Source organism: Cnephaeus nilssonii (genome assembly GCF_951640355.1).
Source record: "Cnephaeus nilssonii genome assembly, chromosome: 15".
Lineage (NCBI taxonomy): Eukaryota > Metazoa > Chordata > Mammalia > Chiroptera > Vespertilionidae > Cnephaeus > Cnephaeus nilssonii.
Genome location: NC_137086.1, coordinates 69,619,966 through 69,642,943, shown reverse-complemented (window position 1 = coordinate 69,642,943; position 22,978 = coordinate 69,619,966). Strand labels below are relative to the sequence as shown.

General features: G+C 49.0%; 1 protein-coding gene across 1 annotated transcript; it reads right to left on the bottom strand.

Moving 5' to 3' along the window:
* Window positions 1-5,854: 5,854 nt before the first annotated feature.
* On the bottom strand, window positions 5,855-18,091 carry IL1RL1 (interleukin 1 receptor like 1). The gene is made up of 11 exons (XM_079791662.1): window positions 17,970-18,091; window positions 16,995-17,198; window positions 16,284-16,494; window positions 15,388-15,562; window positions 15,135-15,297; window positions 14,015-14,086; window positions 12,578-12,719; window positions 12,341-12,486; window positions 9,657-9,803; window positions 8,596-8,763; window positions 5,855-7,273 (listed from the first exon to the last, which is right to left on the bottom strand). Exons 2-11 carry the CDS (start codon window positions 17,122-17,124, stop codon window positions 6,891-6,893), a joined length of 1,737 nt encoding a protein of 578 aa, XP_079647788.1. The 5' UTR covers window positions 17,125-17,198; window positions 17,970-18,091; the 3' UTR covers window positions 5,855-6,890.
* Window positions 18,092-22,978: the final 4,887 nt, after the last annotated feature.

The window sequence follows — 22,978 nt, the reverse complement described above, 5'->3', positions numbered from 1 at the left end:
GAATCCACAGGCAACAAAATCTCAGACATATGCCAAAAGAACTTCTTCACTGACACTGCCCCTAGGGCAATGGAAGCTAAAGAGAAAATTAACAAATGGGACTACATCAAAATAAAACGCTTTTTTACAGCAAAAGAAACCATCAACAAAACAACAAGAAAGCCCACTCTATGGGAGAACATATTTGCAAATGTTATCACTGATAAAGGTTTAATCTCCAACATCTACAGGCAGCTTATGCAACTTAATAAAAGGAAGATAAATGATCCAATAAAAAAATGGGCAACGGACCTAAACAGAATATTCTCAAAAGAAGACAGAAGGAAGGCCAAGAGACACATGAAAACATGCTCAAAGTCACTTATTATCCAAGAGATGCAAATCAAAACAACAATGCGGTACTATCTCACACCTGTCAGAATGGCTATCACCAACAAATCAACAAATGACAAGTGCTGGGGAGGATGCAGAGAAAAAGGAACCCTTTTGCACCGCTGGTGGGAATGCAGACTGGTGCAGCCACTGTGGAGAACAGTATGGAGTTTCCTCAAAAAACTGAAAATGGAACTCCCATTTGACCCAGTAATCCCACTCCTGGGAATATATCCGAAGAAACTAGAAACACCAATCAGAAAGGATACATGCACCCCTGTGTTCATAGCAGCACAATTTACAATAGCTAAGATTTGGAAACAGCCTAGGTGTCCGTCAGCAGATAACTGGATCAGAAAACTGTGGTACATCTACACAATGCAATACTATGCTGCCATAAAAAAGAAGGAATTCTCATCATTTGCAGCAACCTGGATGGAATTGGAGAACATTATGCTAAGTGAAATAAGCCAGTCAATGAAAGAAAAATACCACATGATCTCACTCTTTAAGGATAATAAAGAACTTTATAAACTGATGAACAAAAAGATAGATACAGAGACAGTAAAGCATCAAACAGACTGTCAAATTACAGGGGGAAGGTTAGGGAGAGGTGGGGGAGATAAGAAATCAAACGAAGGACTTGTATGCATGCATATAAGCATAACCAATGGATGCAAAACTTTGGGGGGTGAGGGCATGTATGGGTGTGGGGGAGGCACTGGTAAGATATGTACACATATAATACCTCAATAATAATAAAAAAAGAATAAAAGCTGGATCCCGGGTCCGGGTGAGGCCCTACGCCCCTGGATCCGGGTGAGGCTTGGTCCGGGGTCCGGGTGAGGCCGCGCCCCTGGGTCCGGGTGAGGCCATGCGCCCCTGGGTCTGGGTGTAGCTGTATCCTGGGTCTGGGTGAGGCCGTGCACCCCTGGATCTGGGTGAGGCTGGGTCCCGGGTCTGGGTGAGGCCGTGCGCCCCCGGGTCAGGGCGAGGCCGTGCGCCCCCAGGTCCGAGAGAGGCCATGTGCCCCGGGGTCTGGGTGAGGCCACGCGCACCTGGGTTCGGGTGAAGCTGGATCCCGGGTCCGGGTGAGGCCGTGCGCCCCTGGATCCGGGCAAGGCTGGGTCCCGGGTCCGGTGAGGCCACGCCCATGGGTCTGGGAGAGGCCATGTGCCCTTGGTCCAGGTGTAGCTGGATTCCGGGTCCGGGTGAGGCCGTGCGCCCCTGGATCCGGGTGAGGCTGGGTCCCGGGTCCTGAGGCAGTGAGCCCCCGGGCCTGGGCGAGGCCGTGCGCCCCTGGGTCCGAGAGAGGCCACGCGCCCCGGGGTCTGGGTGAGGCCACACGCACCTGGGTCCGGGTGAAGCCGGATCCCGGGTCTGGGTGAGGCCATGCGCCCCTGGATCCGGGTGAGGCTGGGTCCCGGGTCCGGGTGAGGCCGTGTGCCCCTGGGTCCGAGAGAGGTCATGCGCCCTGGGGTCCAGGTGAGACCACGAGACCTGGGTCCGGGTGAGGCCATGCGCCCCTGGGTCCGGGTGTAGCTGGATCCCGGGTCCGGATGAGGCCACGCCCCTGCGTCCAGCGAGGCCGTGCACCCCTGGGTCCGGGTGAGGCCACGCAATCTGGGTCCGGGTGAAGCTGGATCCCGGGTCCGGGTGAGGCCGTGCACCCCTGGATCCGGGTGAGGCTGGGTCCCGGGTCCGGGTGAGGCCACGCACCCCTGGGTTCGGGTATAGCTGGATCCCAGGTCCAGGTGAGGCCGTGCGCCCCTGGATCCGGGTGAGGCTGGATCCCGGGACCGGGTGAGGCCACGCACACCTGGGTCCGGGTAAGGCCACGCACCCCGGGGCCCGGGTGATGCTGGGACCCAGGTCCGGGTGAGGCCGTGCGCCCCTGAGTCCGGGTGAAGCCGTGCCACTGGGTCCAGGCGAGACCAGGCCAGAGGGAGTCGGACCTGCATTGCCACCATTTGGCTACCATCCAGAGCTGAAAAGTCAGTGCCGATATGCACACATAAGGAACTGGTGGACATTGAAATCGGGTCTCAAAGGAACTGTTGGTCCAGAAAGAAGCTTACTACAAACTGATTCATTTGCCTGTCAGCATAACTATTATTGCTCGTCTCACATTCGGTTCTTATAAGTATATTTCTGGTGGCACATGATCTCACTCATCTAGGGGAAATGATGAACAACATAGACTGATGAACAAGAACAGATCCAGAGACAAGGAGGCATCGATCGGACTGTCGGGCCTTGGAGGGAGGGTGGGGGACGGTGGGGGTAGGGGGGAGAGATCAACCAAAGGACTTGTGTGCATGCATATGAGCCTAACCAATGCTTAAGTTCAACAGAGGGTTGGGGCATCTGTGGGGAGGGGTGTGGGATGGGAATGGTGGGATGAGGACAAATATGTGACACATTAATCAATAAAGAAATTTAGAAAAAAAAAGAAACGAATGAAAAGGGAAATAAATCAGCTCCGAAAAACCTTGTTGCCCTGGCTGGTGTGCTCAGTAGGTGGGCTCCGCCTGTGCACTGAAGGGTCGCTGGTGAGATTCCCAGGCGGAGCCCAGGCCCGAGTTGCAGGCTTCAGCCCCAGTGGGGTTCGTGCAGGAGGCAATGATTCTCTCTCACCATTGACGTTCCTATCTCCCTCTCCCTCTCCCTTCCTCTCTCTCTAAAAATCAATTTAAAAAACATTATTAAAAGTCTTGTGTCCAAAATCAGTAAGGCTTCTGTCATTTGAGGAAGGTGGGGGAGCAGGAAGAAAGACGCGTTTATTCTGATCGTGAAGCCCTCACTGAGAGAGGACAAGGAATAGAATCCACTTTGCAAGAAGCACAGGGAAGTGTCCTCACCACAGCTGCCACTTATGAATTCTTACTCTAGTCCAAATGCTAATACTTCTCTTTTCATTTGATTAGTACAGAAATGCAAAGGGGTTCGGTATGATTATTCTCATTTACCTAACTTGTTCATGATTTTAGAGAAGTTCACTTGCTCATGGTTACACAGCTGGCAGGTAACAGAGGTTGACTGGTTGATTCCAAATTCTGTGATGTTAATCAATTATACACATCCTTTTCACTGGCTAATTTTTTAATAATTAAAAAACACACACAGAAGTCACCACATAAAAGTACAATAATCTACAGAGTAGGGTAAGAAGATTTAAGAAATAAAGATACCAGATGCCCAAGTAAATTTTAATTTCAAATCAATTTCAGATGATATTTCATTATCTGAATTCAACTTTCACTTTATCTGGCAACCTTAATCCAAGGAGTACAGATTTAGGTTACAGGGTACCTAGAGGGATGGGTAGCTATAGGGTACCTAGAGGGATGGGTAGCTATAGGGTACCTAGAGGGATGGGTAGCTATAGGGTACCTAGAGGAATGGGTAGCTATAGGGGTACCTAGAGGGATGGGTAGCTATAGGGTATCTAGAGGGATGGGTAGCTATAGGGTATCTAGAGGGATGGGTAGCTATAGGGTACCTAGAGGGATGGGTAGCTATAGGGTACCTAGAGGGATGGGCAGCTATAGGGTACCTAGAGGGATGGGCAGCTATAGGGTATCTAGAGGGATGGGTAGCTAGAGCTCTTCTTGGCGACTTTCCAGAAATAGGGTTTCTTTTCGGGTGAGATTCTGCAAGGGCTCAATGCAGCAAGTTCAAGACTGCACTTGCTGGCAGAACGGCAGTGCCTGTTTGTTTGTTTTTTATTGGGGGGGGGGAGGTGCAGCTAAATAAAACTCATACCCTTCACTAAGCAGCTCCACTGCCGGCAGAAGCACCATCCCTCGCCAAACCTGCGCCCTGGCAGGCTTCCCAGCCGCGGGCACGCTGCCTGGGTTTCGGGCCTGCTGATGTCACAGAAATGCTACAAGTAGAGTTTCTTAAATTAAAAGGTCTTTTTTAATTGGAAGGTATAAGATATACTGCTATGGTCATTGCAGAATTATTGTAATGATGGCTATTTATATTGGACACAAGTTACATATTTAAACACAACAACTATAGCACAACCATGAGATGGAACACTATGAATATTTTAAAATGTTAAAATTTAAATGACATGTCAAGTACTTTGATCATGATGTGAAGTTGAAAAAATATAAAAACTATACACTATGTAATCTTAGCTATATAAATGGTATGTTTAAGTATGAATTCAAAAGCAAATACATAATTTTAGGATGATAGAGCTATGAATTATTTTTATTTATTTTCTTCTTTTATACTTACTGTTGTATATTTCTATAGACAATATTTCTATAGACATAGCAATATATGAAAGAAATTATATTTATTTATTTAATACTAGAGGCCCAGTGCACGAAATTCGTGCACTGGGGGGAGGGGGGGGTCCCTCAGCCAAGCCTGCCCCCTCTCGCAGACTGGGAGCCCTCAGGGGATTTCCTACTGACGGGGAGTGGGCCTAAGCTGCAGTCTGGCCTCCCTCTGTGGGAGGTGACCGGGCTGATCAGGGGAACCCCATCACTCTGCTGCTGCTGCCACTGCCACAGCTGCCAGGTGTTTTCATCAACATGGACTTCAGTCCCTTCACCAAGAAAAAATGACAACTTTCTTTAGGCATTTTCAAGATGTATCTCTCATAGGATATGACATTTCTTTTATTTCTTTCTTTTTTATCCTCACCTGAGGATATGTTTCCATTCATTTTTAGAGAGCTTGGAAGAGAGAGGGAAAGACAGAGAGAAACATTAATGTCAGAGGAACACTTTGATTGGTTGCCTCCTGCATGAGCCCTGACCTGGGCCCTGGCCAGGGAGGAGTCTGCAACCTGGGTACATGCCCTTGATCAGAATCGAACCCGGACCCTGCGGTCAGCAGGCCGAGGCTCTATCCACTAGGCCAAACCACTAGGGCAGCATATGACATTTCTTAGCCCTTCCAGCAGCGGACCTTAGTTTTTCCTCCAGGAGTGAGGTGGAGAAACCCTACATCACCTTCTTGGATTCTTATCACCCAAGTTACCAAGAACACTGTGAGAGGCAGCCTACAGGGAGCTTAGCCAATGAGCAGTCAGAAAATGTGTTTCCTCTGTAGCTCATGCGCAGAGGACCCCCTGCATTGTGTCCACAGGGCTTCTGTCCACTGGGCTGGGGGCATGCCCCAAGCCGCACTGCGGGGGCCGCCGGGGGCACGCCCCCAGCCCAGCGGCCCACATTCTGTCTGCTGGGCATCTGTCCACTTGGCATGTCCCAAGCCGTGCAGCAGTGGCTCAGAGCTTGCCCCTGGCCCAGCGGCCCGCGTTCTGTCTGCTGGGTGTCTGTCCGCTTGGCGTGTCCCAAGCTGCGCGGCGGCGGCTCAGAGCTCGCCCCCGGCACAGCGGCCCAGTGTCCTGTCGGCAGCCCTGCCTCCCTCTGCAGCCTGGGTGTGGGCTGCTAGCATCGTCACCACGTCGTCACCAGGGCGACGATGCCAGCTTCCCGCCCTGGCACTATGGGCGCCGCCATCTTTGTAGCGGAGTGATGGTTAATTTGCATATTACTCTTTTATTAGATAGGATATTTTTATTGATTTCAGAGAAGAAGGGAGAGGGTGAGAGAGAGATAGAAACATCAATGATGAGAGAGAATCATTGATTGGTTGCTTCCTGCATGCCCCCTACTGGGGATTGAGCCCACAACCTGGGCATGTGCCCTTGACTGGAATCGAACTGAGGACCCTTCAGTCCACAGGCCTACGCTCTATCCACTGAGACAAACCAGCTAGGACTATGAAAGAAATTTTAGAACTGAAAAGAATCCTATATAATAAAGATGTACTATGCAAATGGTCGTTACGCCATGAAGCATAACGACTGACCGTGTAATGACCAGATCACGGATCAGCAGGAGGGTGGGGCAGCGAGCTACAAGTGGGCGGTGGAGAGCTACAGGAGGGGGCAGGGCAGCAAGCTATGAGGGGTGGTGGGGGAGGAGCTACGCGGAGGGCAGGGCCGTGAGCAGAGAGCTACTGGAGGGCGGCAGTGAGCTACTGGCACACGGATTCGTTCACAGGGCTACTAGTTTGATTATAATGGCAATTGGGTAAGATACTCCAACACATTAGGCAATGATGAAATGATAAAACTAAGCTTCGATCAAATAAAATATAATCAATTCTGGCATGTGGGAACAAGGTTTACTAACAACATTCTGCACAAGGGAATCTGAGTGTTCTTCCAGCTTATATAAAAATTTAACTCTAAAACTCAGTTTGATGTTCAAATGTAGGAAATGACGAGGACTAAGGCGAGGGCAAACAGAAGGAGGGAGGGCACAGTGAAAAGACCCCAGGCCAGGCTGGAGAAAGACCAGCAAAGGAGAGAGGGGCGAGGCGGGGTGGAGAGAGGGGGGAGGATAACCTTTGGAAGCACTTGTAACCACCCAGATCAGGAGAAGGGAGGTGGGGTTTCTAGGGAAAGCTGAGGCTGAGCACCCTCGCCCTTCCTCCTCTCGGCCCTGCCCCCGCTGCGGGCTGCGGCGTGGACCCGGCCGGCCGGCCTAGTGCTGCGGCCATTCGGGAGCCGAGTGGGAGGTCTTCCCCGGAGGTTTGCTGGGCACCGGCATGTGGTACCTCACGCGCTTCCAGAACCTGGAATTCAGGGACCGCTTGTTGGCCACGTGGTCCTCCCTCCACTTGATGGTGCCCTGAACCTCCACCAGGTGCTGGAGGGACCCCGGGAGCCCCGCGAGCTGCAGGCCGCCGGGCCCGCCGGGAGCCGGCACCTCGATGAGAATGGCCTTGGAGTCGCCCTGGACCAGGGCGCTGTGCAGCGCCACCTCCTGCTCGTAGGCCAGCTCCTCGCTGTGCGCCGCCTCCGGCGTCAGGATGAAAATGTGCCGCCGGCTCTGTCGGATGTTGGTCTCCACCGCCGTGGCCACGTCTAGTAAGGAAAGACAGGGAGAAGAGTGCCTGATCTGCGTTTTTAAGTCTAATGCTTTCGTCATAAATGTTCTGAACCTAAAAAATGTTATCCTCTGGTGTGAGATTCTGACACCATCAGTTCACCTATTGGGAAAAGGTCCTGTACCGGATGGAGAGCCCCTTTCACGGCGGCTCCATCACCCCGCCCTCCTCTCCCCCAGGTAGGTCAGTCCTAAGAATCCAGGCTCATTAACTACATTGTATCTTTCTAGAACATTCGTTTTCATGTTTTGAAAGAGATTAGAATTTTAACTCTCATATTAAGGAGTGCAAACTCAGGTCTGGCCGGGTGGTGCAGTTGGTTGGAGTATCAACCCTGACAACAAGGCTGCCGGTTCCATGCCAATCAGGGCACATGCCTAGGTTGCAGATGCTATGCCCAGTCGGGGCATATATGGGAGGTCAATGTTTCTCTCTCACATCGATGTTTCTCTCTCTCAAAAAAAAAAAAAATCAATGGAAACATATCCTCTGGTGAGGGTCAAAAGAAAAAAAGAGTGCAAACTCGGGAGCCCTTGTTCCTCTGGATGACTAAAGTCTCTAGGAAGTCCAGGATCCACTTCAGCCCCATGCTCCCTTTTTTAGAAATGGATGTGATCCAGACTAGAAAAATCTTTAGGAAGACAGATCCACATCTGGGTGGGCTTAGATAAACATTAAACCCAGTTCTCACTGCAAATGTGATGCATGGTTAAGAAAACCCAGCCAGGGGCAAAAGCACTCCACATATTCCCGAGAATGGTGGCTGAGAGACTGCCAATTTACTGGGTCTGAAATAAGGAAGGGAATGTTAAATAGAGCCAGACAGAGACCTTGGGCCAGTCAGGATCCTAACAGAAAACACGGCACACTCAGAAGGACTGATGAAAGAGAGTTTGTGTGGGCAGAACCAGGGAAATCAATGAGAGGCGGGGCAGACCCCCAAAACTGGCAATATCAGGGAGCAATTGCACCCTCCAGTGTGTGAGGAAGGAAGCAGCTATGAGAAAGCAGCCAAGGAGTGTAAAGGCCGGCGACAGGAGCTCTGCTCCAGCAGAGAGAAGGGCAGCTACCCTGGCAGCATCACCCAGGGGGCAGGACATGTGCCAGTGCCTCCCTGACCGAGGGGCAGGAGGAAGCAAGAAAAAACATCTCCTTCCTCTGGAGAAATAGTTAAAATCACCGGTTGTTAGGCCTGGAATAATGACCCTAAGTCTGTATCCACCGCAAGATTGAGACCACCCATCCCTGAGCCTTCTGAGGAAGTGCGTTCCTGTCCTAGATGTATGTTGATAGTGTTACCTTCTCCAGGTAGCAGATCTCGCCCATAAATGCATAAGTTATAGCCACATTTATTTTCAAGAACATCAGGCAGAATCTGGTGAACAAAGTACTCCACAGAGCAGTTCCCCTCCGGACTATCTTTGTGGGTCCGTGGATAGATAACATAAGCATCATAGATCTTTCCATCTGAAAATGAGAGCGAAAAATACAATTTTATTATATGATTCTAAGAAATTAGTATTCACCAGCAAGTTTTATGGTTATTGATGAATGTATCCAACACCCCAAAATATTGTAGAATCTAGAGATGACAACAGTATACTGCCACAAATGTCATCAGAAAATCAATCTTAATTCCAAAGTTCTCCTTTTTACTGTTCAGACTGAATGAGAGAGAACCGGCAAGAGGTTGGCAGTTTAGTTCCAACCATATTGTCACATTTAATCAATACTCTATTAACAAGTATGTATAGTCCTGGATAAGGTACGCTGTGTTGTAAGATCTCGAGCTTATCTTTTGTTTGCCTGATGCTTCCCTGGGGAAGTAGAATTGCTAAAGGGAGTAAAAATGTTTAAGGGAACTGAATTTCCCACAGATCCAACAAGTAGCCCGCGTGGAGTGGACCCTGTGGACGAGCTGAAGCCCAGTTCACATCAGAGGCAGAGCTGTCTTCTTTCCTGTGCGTGCTCCAGACCTTGGTCAGACCGTGCAGCAGGACCCCTGAGCGCCGGTGGACCTGTCTGACCTCTGCACGTCTGGGAACAGGAGCAATTTAGTTAAGGTTTAAATTCCAAAATATTTTTCAAAATGTGTAAACCTTTCTGGGCTTTGGGCAGAGCCTGTTACTGGGGCTTTAGTAGGAAAAGTCTGAATTGTTAAGTTGCATCTTAGAACCATAAGGAGCGACAGGCAGGATGAAGAATGGCTTCTGAGTGGACTCAGAAAGGTGTGTGAAGTACATGCTGCTAATCAAAAGGAAAGCTGGGTTTTGTAGCATAGCCATAAGAGAGTAAAAGACAAGTAACAAAGAGCCATTATGGTACCTTTTCTTTTGAAGAACTCGAAACTTGCCACTTACCGTTCCTAGCTTTGTAAGGCCTTGCTATGTCCCTCCAGAGAAGAATAACCTCAATCCAGAACACTTTCAGCATTATCATCATGATGTTAATTAGCATTAACAATATGCCAAATCCAGCAAGCATGTAGTAGGTGCTCTGACGATCAACTATTCAAAAGATACGGGAGGACAAACATTATTATTGTGAAAACAAGCATACGAGGCATAGAGACACTTAAATGTAACTAAGGTAGGAGATAAAAGCCGGATTTTAACTATCAGAGGTTTTAGAAGGAGTGCGCACTCCATGCTGGACTGGGAATGAAGACTTCCTGCAGGAGGGGCCCTGAAGAAGGTGAGATTGAGATTGCTGCAAAAAGAACTGTATTGCTCCTGGCAAGAGACAATGCTGCGAGCTCCAGGGCAGGGATGGGAGTATGTTTTCTGAGGAACTGGAGTAATCCAATTTGGGGAATGAAGGTATGATAAGAATCGAGACTACAGCTAAGGCGTTTCGCCTTTATTCTGAAGGTCATGGGAGCCAATGAAGAGTGTTGAGTGATGTGTTAACAATGAATGTGACTTTCAAGCAGGATTAATTTGATGGCAGTGGAAGGCTTGTTTCTATGGAAAGAAACTCAGAGTAGAGTGGGCAGGAAGTTTCTGCAGCTTGGAGTAAGAGGTGAGGAGGGCTCGAACTCGTGCAATAATGAGAAAGGAGTGGACAAGCCCAGTGTTGGGGCATTAAGGAGAAAGCGTCAACAGGTCTTGGAGATTTCTGAATCTAGTGTTGGTGGCCTGGAGGAGTCGGGAAGAAGCAAGAGCCATTTAAGCCTCTAAAGCTCCCTGGTGGAGAAGTCAAAGCTCTGGGCTCTAGGTCCCACACAGACCCCTTACCTCTCTTATGGTGAACATTATTTAGCCATCACTGAACTGTATCCTGCACTCATTGCCCCACAAAATACATATGCATGATGGTCCCCACAAAATACATATGCATGATGGTCCCCATCTACCATTAATGGTCCCCATCTTCAAGGACTTGCGACAGGTATGTGCAAACTGAACATAAGAGCTGTGACCATTAATGGTATTGGTGGCTGTTTCAGGTTTACTTCCCCCTTTGGAACTGCTAACTACCATATTTTGCAACTACCAGGTAGGATCGGGCCTAAAAGGGCAGTCGGACATCCCTTGAGGGGTCCCAGATTGGAGAGGGTGCAGGCTGGGCTGAGGGACACACCTCCCCCATGTACAAATTTCATGCACCGGGCCTCTAGTTGAATAATATTTAATAATATGGGAATACAGGCCTTTTAAGTTTTTTAAAAAATTAAAGACAATGCTGTAATTTCTTTTATTCTATGACTAGAGGCTCAGTGCACAAAATTTGTGCATTGAGGGGGGGGGGGTGTCCCTGAGCCCAGCCTGCACCCTCTCCAATCTGGGACCCCTCAGGGGATGTCCGACTGCTGGTTTAGGCCCGTCCCTCTCACAATCTAGGACTGCTGGCTCCCAACCACTCACCTGCCTGCCAGCCTGATCACCCCCTAACCGCTCCCCTGCCAGCCCAATTACCCCCAACTACCCTCCACTTCTGGCCCAGTTTCCCCCAACTGCCCTCCCCTGCCAGCCTGGTTGTCCCCAACTGCCCTCCCCTACAGGCCCAGTCACCCCTAACTGCCCTCCCCTGCCAGCCTGGTTCCCCCCCCAGCCAATTGCCCTCCCCTGCTGGCCTGGTTCCCCCCCCCCCCCCCCCGCCAACTGCCGTCTCCTGCAGTCCTGGTTCCTCCCCAACTGCCCTCCCCTGCTGGCCTGGTCACCCCCAACTGCCCTCTCCTGTATGCCTGATCACCCCCAACTGCCCTCCCCTGCCAGCCATCTTGTGGCAGCCATCTTTGACCACATGGGGATGGCCATCTTGTGTTAGGGTGTGAGGGTCAATTAGCATATTTCTTCTTTATTATATAGGATGAGAAATAAAGGAATTGGTCAAGACAGTACAACAATGCATCGATTTTTGTTTAATTTACACAGCTGTTGAGATAGAACATAACCACGTTGATTTGAAGAAAAACAGGTGAAAGGTACCCAATACAGAGAAACTAGAAGGAACAAAACACCAGGTACATGTAACATGAAAGCAGTTCCAGCCCCAGTTACCAGAGAACATTCCTAAAATGGCAACATAAGCAATGCATAGGAATACGATTTTCTTACTGGAACGAACAGAAATTAAGTACTTCACTATTTCATTCACATTGCCAGCTCCACTAACAAAATGTGTGTTTTTTATGACAAAAAAATACATTATAAAAGGGACAATGTTTATGACATGTTATAAAAGGTAACAAAGAACATGTTCACAGATTGCTGTCTTCTTTCACACACAGTGGGGCAGAGAGGGCTGGGGAGGCTGGAAGCAGGAGGCCCAAGGAAGCCGCTGGTGTGGAACCAACAGGGGAATGGGGGCCAGAGCAGAGGGAGGAGGGGGGAGGCAGAAGAGGGCCGGGGAAGGGAGAGGTAGAAGAAGGAAGTAAAGCGGTGGAGAGGCTGCCAGACACATTGGGAAGTGGCCTGACTGCAGGGTCATGTGCTCAAGAGGAGAAGCGCGTTTGCTGGGAGGCCCGGCGCTGTCCTGTGGGCCCTGGAGCTCACAGCTGGTGCAACAGGCTCGTGACCAGTGTCTCAGAAACACCCCTTACTTGGCTCTTTCCTCCTGAGTCTTAGCGAGTGCCTTTTCAAGCCGTGGAAATTCAGGGCCAGACATTGGAACTTCAGCAACAAATCCTCTTCTCTCACATCTGCTATTCTCAGAACGGAGCTCAGGCAGGCCAGCGCGTTGCTGGAACTGAGAAGGCGACTGGTTACCTTCAATGCTATTTTTCAATTGCAATTGTGTGGGAGGCCAAGGGGGTGTTTTGACTTCAATATGAAAATACCTTTGATTTTGCTCTTGCTCCTCCCAAATTCTTGCTTCACCCAACTTCCCCACATTGATTCTATTGACCTGCCACAGGACGGCGGCCAGGAGCTGTGAGCCTTTCCCAAAGCAAGCGGAGCAAGTGATGTTCACTGCTTTCCCTGCAGGAGAAGAAATTCACCAGTAAAATTAAATGCTGCAAATAGTATTTATTTAATGTGAAAACACGGTTGATGACTCTCCCCACCCTCCCTGTCTGCGCTGCCCTGCCGCGATCTTTATGTCACTCACAAGAAGGCTGGAAGCTCAGCCCCTTCCCACTCTCACCGAATGAGGAAGCTCAAGAGACAAATGACTCCAGCTTCAATCCCACGTTAGTTATAATGGCGTATTCCTTCACGGTAAACTGGATTTTCCTTTTAACTGCTCTCCCGCATGTATTTCTCTTCCTTTTGAATTCTATTCATCTCGCTCCAGGCGAGTAACACTGCTTTACCTGACCTGGCTACCATCCCAGTATTTCATCGTCCAAGAGCCCTCTCCTTCCGATCCTTTGACATGAGACTTCCTCCCTCAGACCTGAGGCCAGGCTGCCTCCCTCAGACCTGAGGCCAGGCTGCCTCCCCGCAGGGCCCAGGGCTGCCTCCCGAGAGGGCCTGGGGATGGGCATCCAGCCCCCTTCCCGGCTCCTGCCTCTAGAATTAGGTGTCTGGAGAGAAAAGGAGCTCAGCATCTCTCCACGGGGAACAGGGTATAAACAAGCAATGAGCACACAAGGCGTTCTCTAGAGAGGTTGCAGCGACATGGGATGCAAGCAGGAGAAGTCCTGCAGGGCGAGGCCGCCTGCTGCACGGGTAAACGGAGGCCCTGGGCTCCCTGACAGCTGTGCTCCTGCCGTCCACGAGCGCGGGGAGGCAAGGGTCTTCGCAGAGGCGTGCCTTTGAGCTTCGTGTTGAGAGGTGAGAAGCGAAACAATGGGCAGAAGCAGGCACGGAGGTAGAAATGCCCATGTCCGTGTCACAGCCATGGGTGGCCGTGGGGGGATGGCTGCAGATGAGCCAGGATGTGGGTGAGGACCAGTCGGGCGGGCCATTCACATGCAAAACCTTGTTTGCATCTCCCACCTCTGGGGGGACCAGGAAAGGTGGAGACGGCGAGTCGAGTGGGAAAGTCTGGGTTCTGGCCTATCACTGACTATTCACACCCTCCGGCACGCCATTGGCCCCTCTGAGCCTAAGTACCCACAAGCGTAAAGGGGGAAGAGTCTCCACCCTGGGCAGAAGTGACAGCGGCGCAGGAGCTACACAGTCCACACAGGAGTAGATGCCGTGCACGGCTGTGACCACGTGTCCCCACTCTTAGCCAGAGCCCAGGCAGGGCCCTGCGCCTCATGTAACCCTCAGGACACGGCACAGTGCGGACCCTCCTGGGGGGGGGACAGGGGGAGGGTTCTTACCGATTTGCACTTCCTGGGTTGCATTTTGTGGAGGTGCTATTATTACTGGAAACAATGAAAAGCCATTTTCATCTTAAATCAAAGACAAGAAGAGAATATACTGTTAGAACAGCTTTTGGATGGTCATCAATATAAAACATATATTTCAAATTTCTATCCTTTTTCATAGCGATGTTTCTCAAAATTTCTGACGACAATGGCAGCAAATACGCACAGACACAAAGAAACAAAACTTTAAAATAAAATAGTATTTTCCCTTACTGGTGATTATGCTCTTTGGTATTTTCTATTCTCTTTTATCTCATTACACGAATACTAGACCAACCCATTAATTAATCGTACGACCTAACAATTGTCAGAAAAGGACACTTTGGGGAAGGAGAGTTCAGAAGGCCCGTGGGAATGATCAACGCGGGAGCCCCGATTCTGCTGGGGCCTCCCCGGGGGCCTGGCGCCCCGCGGACTGCGGGCCCCAGACGGCCGCCACCGAGGCCCGTGGTCAGGAGCCTGCGGTTCCGCGGTGAGCCTGACGCACAGGCCTGCTTCCTCCACGCCCACGCCAAGCCCGGCCGAGGAGACACCTTTGTCCACGTGACACTCTTGGTTGTGACACCTTTCCCCTGGATGGGCTTTTGTGGAGTTTACAATAAAGTGGGAACAATGTATAATTAAGTGACCTACTTGAGGCCTTGGACGATGTGGAAGGCATTGCAAACCAGGCTGAAGGCCACTTGGCAACACCCAGGTGTCTGTTGAAAGCTGCGCACTCGACCTGAGTGCAGTGAGTTAGATTAGAGACGAGCTAGGCTTTTTTCTACCTACAGACTCTTTGACAGCAAGTTGGGGAAGAAATGTTAATCTTGCTCTTCAAATAGTTGTGCCGCGGTCAAAAACGTTAAGTTAGCATTCGATCACATTATCTTTGACAACTAAGTAAAAAGGGCAGCACGGGTGACCTCGGTGAGCGGCACCGTCTCCCTCCGTAAGTCTGAGTCTTCGTGGTGACGGGAGAGCGGGCCGCCTGGGGGGCAGCAGGCGGCGGGCGGCGCAGGAGCCCACACGCAGGGCCACCTGCCCCGACCTCCGGCAGATGTTGCATCTGCTGAGTTCTGTCGCTTACTGTGGAAGGCGAACGATCTGGTTGCTGTCACAGTGTAACTGACTCCGTTTTCATGGTGCATAAATTTGCATGTATAATCACCCGCATCCTTGCTAGTTGCATTGTCAATCAGCAAATAAGTCTTTTGTGCGTAGTACCTTGATCCTTGAAGAAGTTTACAATCCTGAAATACAAAATGCCATTCCACTCTCAATAAGCCTAACTTTCATCTATTTTGTGTAATTTTCATTTATTTTCCCCAAATTTCCTTTACCTTAAACCACTCAACAGGTGCTGTCCAATTGTAGAGGTCAATGGTAGGACAATATATTTTGGAATTTTTTTCTGATCCAGTGGTTGTTGAATATATCAGGTCATCTGGAATTTTGCAGCCTGGTTGTTTTTTATATATGGTGACATTCACATGTCCAGTCTTATTGAAGGTAGAACTATTAAAATAAGTCCAACAATTTAAAAAAGTTACTTAGCATTATGAAATAATTTTACCCAAATCTGGTTTATATTATTTATATAGATCACAGATGAGGAAACTGAGGAACAGAGAAGCAACCTGCAAGCATCCAGCTGACTAGTGACAGAGATGAATCTGAAATTGAAACTTGTCTGCCCTCAGGACCTAGGCACCCTAACCATACACGTCCTGCCTTTCAGTGAAGTTCCTCTGACATTTTGTCTGTACCAAATACAGGCACACAATCAAAACATGCAGCAGTCTGTCTGTAGGAAGAATAATTTGTAGGCGCACAATCTCACATCCCTCCTCGGTCCCCGCTCAGATGTCAGGCACTGGTGGTGCCTCCTGGGCCGCCCTCAGGCCCCGGTGCCCGCTGCCTCGCTTACTGTTTGCTGTGCTGATGTACTCTCACTTCCAGCAGAAGTGAGCAGCTGGTCTCAGTTTTCTTGGTCACTAGAAAAACAAGGTTTTTCCTAACTGAAAAGACTGGGCTAAAAATTAATCCCTGCAGTTTCACATCAGAACCACCTGCACCCCAGTCTAAGGGTGTTCCTAGAGGCACTCTTTTACTCAAATCAGTTTGCAAAGTCAATGGTACCAGAAAAGTCTATAAAGAGAAGGAGAGTGAGGGCACCCAGGCCATCATCTCTGAAAGGAAAGAGAGCGAGCCTAGCGATCAGGATGACTGGCACTACCCTCTGAGAATGCAAGTGTAAACTCCAGAGTCCTCAGCTTTGGCTGGGAGAAGCTTAAGACGTTCCCCTTCAGCGAATACACGGTTTCCTTTCTGGGTGGTGACACTTTGGTTGGTTTCTGAGTAATACCAATCCACAGGGTATCGAGATCTTCCTTGTCTAGGACATCTCACAATTAGAGCCTCATTTTCCATACCCACGGATGATTTCCCTGCAGATTAAAAATATGAAATGACTCTAAAATGACCATATAACGATTTCAATTCTTATCCTCTAGGACATCCCCCTCTAGGATTGAGCAATGGGCCACACTTTGTGATGTTAAACTGAGAAAGAAGAAATAAGTGATTAAGATCTTTTATGAAATGCTCTGAAGGGTACCAGAGATTGGAGAGTCAGTTTGGAGCTAAGTCCCCCAAGCTGCTCCCATGGGAGAGGCATGTCCACTGTACAAAGCAGGCTGCCAATCGGAGGACGCGTACCGTGCCTGCCCGTGCAGGCGCCTGGCAAGCTGCGGCATATTTGAACATTAAAGCTAAAATGATGCTATATCTATGTGGAACCCATGTTCGTGGGTTTGTAATGAAGATGACTGTGGAGCATAAATAAATTTCCAGGTTACAATTTAACTGGAATGACTGTAAGCAAGCAGCTTAAAACAAGGCAAATGTTCTTGAACATTTTAAGTTACAGTTGCAAAGCAATACGTACTAATTGAAGCTGTTGTGAAATGTGTAAGGACTGTTACAATCACCAGGACCCGAAGTCGCATTCTTGGTTTATCAGCTAGAGCGGCGTTGGCCACTGATGGTTGAGATGATTCAAGTTGAATCCCTGGCATATGAGGTAAAGGTCTCCCAGGAGGCTGACGGTGCGCCTAGGATTTATCACTGGAAAGAGTTGTCAGTCTCTCCACTGAAAAAAAATCATACAAAACCACTTGTAAAATATTTACACCCATGACTTTTACTTGCGTAATTACACCCAGGGAACGGTCCACACCAGGTGTTTCTGTGCAGAAACATTGGAAACAGCGGTTTCAGGAGCGCGTCGCTGCCGCTGTGCCCGGACCTTGGACCCGGAGAATGGCCTCGCAATGGCCACACTATTTCACTGTCTGATGACAATGGACTGAAAGAAGCTAAATTAAAAGAAAAGAAAATGAACTTATATTATTGAAGAAATTAAAACCATAAAATTTGACAGACCCTGGAAAGCACAATATTATCCATGCTAATATAAAATTACAACCATCTGTACAGGCTGGCAGCTGCATGCACAGCGTGGCCACACTCAGGCACACGCAAACAGTCCTCAACACCACTCAGGTGTGTGGGAGAGTGAGGGTTAAGCGTTACCCCAATAGCTGCCCGGACACTGCACCGACCCTCCAAGGTTCATCCCTGCTCGTCCCCAGGACTCACGGAGGCTTTCTAAAGGCACTTGAAAGTCCGTGGGAAACAATTACACACTCTCCTTGTTTCCTGCAGCAAAAGAATCACTTAACTACATCCTTTTTCTTTAAAAGTCAGGGGAGGGATGGAACCAATATAGAATTTGACAAATATAAGAATAAACACAACTTTTAAGAAAGCACACTTTCTCTAAACATAGGTTATTGATACTTTTTATTAAATTAGTAGAAAAGCTTTCAACACAAGCTTTAGGTAAGTAATTGATGCTCACCCACTGGAGGACAGACAGCTCAGGACCGCCGCTCTGCGCTGCTCCCTGCAGCTCCTTACGTGCCGGCGCTCTTATTCCAAGGGAGCTGCTCAGACATCCTCAAGCCAGCACCACCCACCCACCACTCCACCCACCCTCAACATTGATTTTGGGCCAAAATTCATGACATTCAAAAATGCTGGTGCATCATGTACCAGGAATTCCTAACCTTGGTACACAAATATTTAAGCCTAAGGACAACATTCCTTCAGGGAGGAAGTCATCAAATTACCTCCCTCTATTTTTGCATCAGGTTCTCAAACTAGAAAGTGCTTGCCATTCATCACCCTGGCATTATTACCCTTTGGGTTCCGAATAAACTTGAAATGCTGGGGCCTCAAAACAGTCCTTCCAGAGTCCTGGATGCTGCTGGCGCAGCCATTGGGGGCAGATGAGAGTTTCAAAAGCAACCCAAGACAAGCCGTGAGAAGCAAGCAGGCCCTGAAGAGAGCCTGGAAATGTTCTGTTTATGGTTCAGAATGTGATGCAATCTCATCCAAAAACAGCTTCCAGCTCCTGAGATTTAAAAATGTCCCTGCTGGGCTGTCAGTTCTGATGGAAAAAAAGAAGGTTTCTCTAAGGAGCTCAGGGAACTAGAGGGAGGCTGTGAGTAAGAAGGCCACCTCAAGGGCATGGCAGGAAGACATAATTCTTGGGCTCCTGTGAATCAGATGTTAGCTCTGCATAGCTGGTATGACTCTACTTGAGTAAATGCAATTTAATTTTGAACTCATCACTTCCCAGAAGGATTCGGGAACTAATTCCAGACCAGCACAATATTATTAAGAATGACAACAGCTAAGCTTTTCCTAGAACTCTCTCTATGCCAGATACAGTTCTAAGTGACTCAAATGTAGTGACTCCATTCTCACCCAACAAGGCAGATGCTATTATTAGTTATCACAATTTACAGAGAAGGACGCTCAGGCACAGAGTGGCTAAGCCACTGTCCAAGTCACACACCTCGAAGGGGTAGAGCCAGAGCTTGAACCCAAGCAGGCTGGCTCCAAAGGCGAGGTGCCTAATCACGAGTCCTAGTGCCACCAGGTAAGGAAGGCGAGGAGCGGAGGCGCTGCCCAGGGGAGTCCACACGGGCTCCGGAGTGAACCACCGCCTTGCCCTCACAGCCCAGCCCCACCAACCTGCACAGAGCTGACCAGATTTTGGGCCCAGTCATGTGCTCGGACGGAAAACAGTCTTGTCACTACTGGAAGACCGAAGATGAGATGCCTGGCATAAATTTGGGGAATTAGGTCCACTCATTGTTAATCTCAAGTTAGTTTTCAAAGTTCTTGATCCTGTGGAGGGGCACTAATAGGAAGAGAGCCACAGTTGTTGGAGAATTACTCACCTCACTAACGATAGATGAGAAGTTTTCTCACAGACCCTGGGACACTGGAGGATGAAACGAGGCTGTGAAAAGATAAGATGCCTCGATGGGTCCATGACTCAGAGAACAGACCAAGGGCAGGACACGCTTTCATTTGGTGGCTGTGCCGGGACCCTGACTCCCTCTGGGAGTTTTTCTCAGGACACTGACCATCCTCGGGGCGCAGGTGCGGGCTGAGCTGTGTGTAACATCACAGAAGATTAGCCACCTTGTTATCGGACTCTGAGCTCCCGAAGGCCGACTGCGGACTCCTCCTCCCCTTTCCCTGTGACACTGGTGCTGCTCGTAGCTGTCTCCCCTCCTGTGTGTAACCAGCAGCTGGCGAGGGGGTCAGAGCAGAATTTCCAGGGTGACCTGCTGCTCCCCATGCTGCCGGCAGGACTGGAATAAACGCTCAGATAGGATTCAACCCTGTCTCATAGGGTTTGGCTCAAGCAGGGGCAGGTGGCCTCAGACTGGTTGAGTCCGGTTTCTTTCTTATTATCAAAGATCATATGAGTTTTGGCCATGAGGCCACAGAATCAGGAGCAGGTGAGCTTGGGACAATGTCTGGGAAACCATGAGCTCTACATAATGTTTTGCTAAATAAAATAATACAATCCTGAATGTTCTTGTACTTGAATATGGACTTATATTTTGTATCCTAAAACATCTTTTCAAAAATGTTATTCAGGCATTTATTCATTAAACCAGGCCACATTTACATTGCTTTTTTAGTTTTAAATTAGGTTTCTTAGTTTAAAATGAGTTTCAGTTAGAATCCTATCTAATAAAGATGGAACATGCAAATTGACTGTCACTTTGTGACAAATATGGCAACACCCACAGCCAATAAGAAGGGAATATGCAAATTAACGTGACAAAGATGGCAGCAGCCAGCCCAGAGCGAAGGTGGGAGGTGGCTCCCAGCCCCAGAGTGAAGGCAGGAGGCGGCAGCCAGAGCGAAGGCCTGGGTCCTGGGTGCCAGAGGGAACCTGGTGCCAGCAGCCAGGGGAAGGAAGGCCTATTCTTGCATGAATCTTCATGCATCGGGCCTCTATTTTAACATAATAAACATGAAATCTTACAGAAACATTTAATAAAGCCTATTATTATAAAACTAGAGGCCCAGTGCATGAAATTCATGCACGGGGGTGTGTGTCCCTCAGTCCAGCCTGCACCCTCTCCAATCTGGGACCTCTCAAGGGATGTCTGACTGCCCATTTAGGCCTGATCCCGGTAGGATTGGGCCTAAACGGGCAGTCAGACATCCCTCTCACAATCCAGGACTGCTGGCTCCCAACTGCTCACCTGCCTGCCTTCCTGATTTCCCCTAACTGCTTCTGCCTGCCAGCCTGATCACCCCCTAACCACTCCCCTGCCAGCCTGATTGATGCCTAAATGCTCCCCTGCCAGTCTGATTGCCCCTAACTGCCTTCCCCTGCAGCCCTGGTCCCCCCCCCCAAACTGCTCTCCCCTGCAGGCCTGGGTCCCCCCCCCAACTGCCCTTCCCTGCAGGCCCAGTCACCTCCAACTTCCCTCCTCTGCCAGCCTGGTCCCTCCCAACTGCCCTCCCCTGCTGGCCTGATTGCTCACAACTGCCCTCCCCTGATGGCCTGATCCCTCACAACTGCCCTCCTCTGCTGGCCATCTTGTGGTGGCCATCTTGTGTCCACGTGGGGACAGCCATCTTTGACCACATGGGGGCAGCCATCTTTGTGTTGGAGTGACAGTCAATTTGCATATTACTCTTTTATTAGATAGGATAATTCAGTCATCCATTCAACAGGTAAGTCCTGTCATTCAAAGTACACTACTCTGTGGTATTTACATCAACATCATTAAAATTTTACAGATGAAAAGGAAAACCCAAGGATGAGACCAGTGAAGTCACATGACCAAGTTCCCCCAGTTTTGGCTGGGGCTGAAACCAGGCTTGTTGAACCTCAAGGCCAAGTTTTTGTTTTGTTTTGTTTTCTAATATCAACTGAAAAAGAGCAAGGTTGGAGCAGTAAGTCTTTCCTTCTTATATTAAACAAAATAAACTCACCCGCTTCCCCTTAGGCCCCTTATATACCATGATACCATCCAATACAAAACTATAGTACTGTAGTTTATTTTTTGTTAATTATCGCCCAAAGATATTTTTCCATTGATTTTTAGGGAGAGCAGAAGAGAGAGGGAGAGACAGAGAGAAACATCGATGTGAGAGGAACACATCGATTGGTTGCGTCCTGAACATGCCTGACCAGGGCCTGGGCCAAAGAGGAGCCTACAACCCAGATACCTGTCCTTGACCGGAATTGAACCCAGGACCCTTTGGTCCACAGGCTGATGGATGCTCTATCCACTGAGCAAAACTGGCTAGGGCTACAGTACAGTAGTTTATAGTAACTTAACAAGACAAAATGTGAAAGGCAAGAGCTATTAATAAATAAATAAAGCAAATTTGAGCAGCCTTGAATTCCTGCCAAGTTAATCAGAACTCTCCAACGTTTGCTAGTTTCTGATACATACATTCCCTCTTTGTAGGGTTTCCCAGCACTCTTCATTGTCAATATTAGCCTAACCTAATTTGGCCATAATTTTTTCTGATTTGGAGGTTATGGTTTTGAAATATCACATGTCCCTAATTATGATATTTTCATTAAAAAACAAAAAGACAAAACAAGCAAACAAAAAACCTTTTCTTGCCAGAGTAACAGCTGGCTGCTTACATTTGGAATGTGGTACTGAAGTTTTTCATGACATGGAAGAGGTCCTGGGAGGCTTCCATATTTGTCTTGGCTAGTTTTGTAGCTAAATAAAAACAAAGTCCCACATGCCACAGCTGGCCATCTGTGCCTTATCTTACTGTAAACCATGTCAAAAATCAGGACATTTTTGTCACGTTAAATACATGAACTTAAGTGAGTCGGGTTCTCACACAATTCTCATAAGAGTAAGGGGAACTATTTCTTCATTTCATTGGAAAGCATCTGAGATGCCACTTTCTGCCTTTTTCCTGATGAGATGTGGGCAGAGTCTGTGATGACGCCGGGCAGAGTCCATGTGTGGTGGCAGGGGCCTGGCCTGTGCCTCTGGAGAAGGCTCTGGGCCCAGCTCCATCCCTGAGATACCTCGGGCCAAGGACTTATTTTTTTATTTTTCTTTGCTACCCTTGAATTCTAGGAGTACTCAACACCCAGTTCTTTCCCTCCATCCTCCATTGGGCCTCACCCAATCCTTCCTTTAAAAACTAGGAGATATATTCAAGGACAAACTGTAGTTGACAGACTTACTATCTCCAGACCTAAACTCCTCCCCTAAAGAGGGCAGCTTCTCACACTGGCCTCCCCGCCTGCCCCTAGAGAGGGCAGCTTCTCCCACAGGCCTCCCCACCTGCCCCTAGAGAGGGAAGCTTCTCTCACAGGCCTTCTTCTCTCAGTGATGCCGCTCCATCCTCCCAGTGCTCAGGGCTAAACTCTGTACACAATCAACTCTCCTCTTCTTCACATATCTGACATGCCATCCGTCAGGAAATCCTATGGTTTCACCTTTGAAATACATCCTACCTGCCACTACCTCCCTCTACCTCCATTGTCACCTTTCTTGTCTGAGC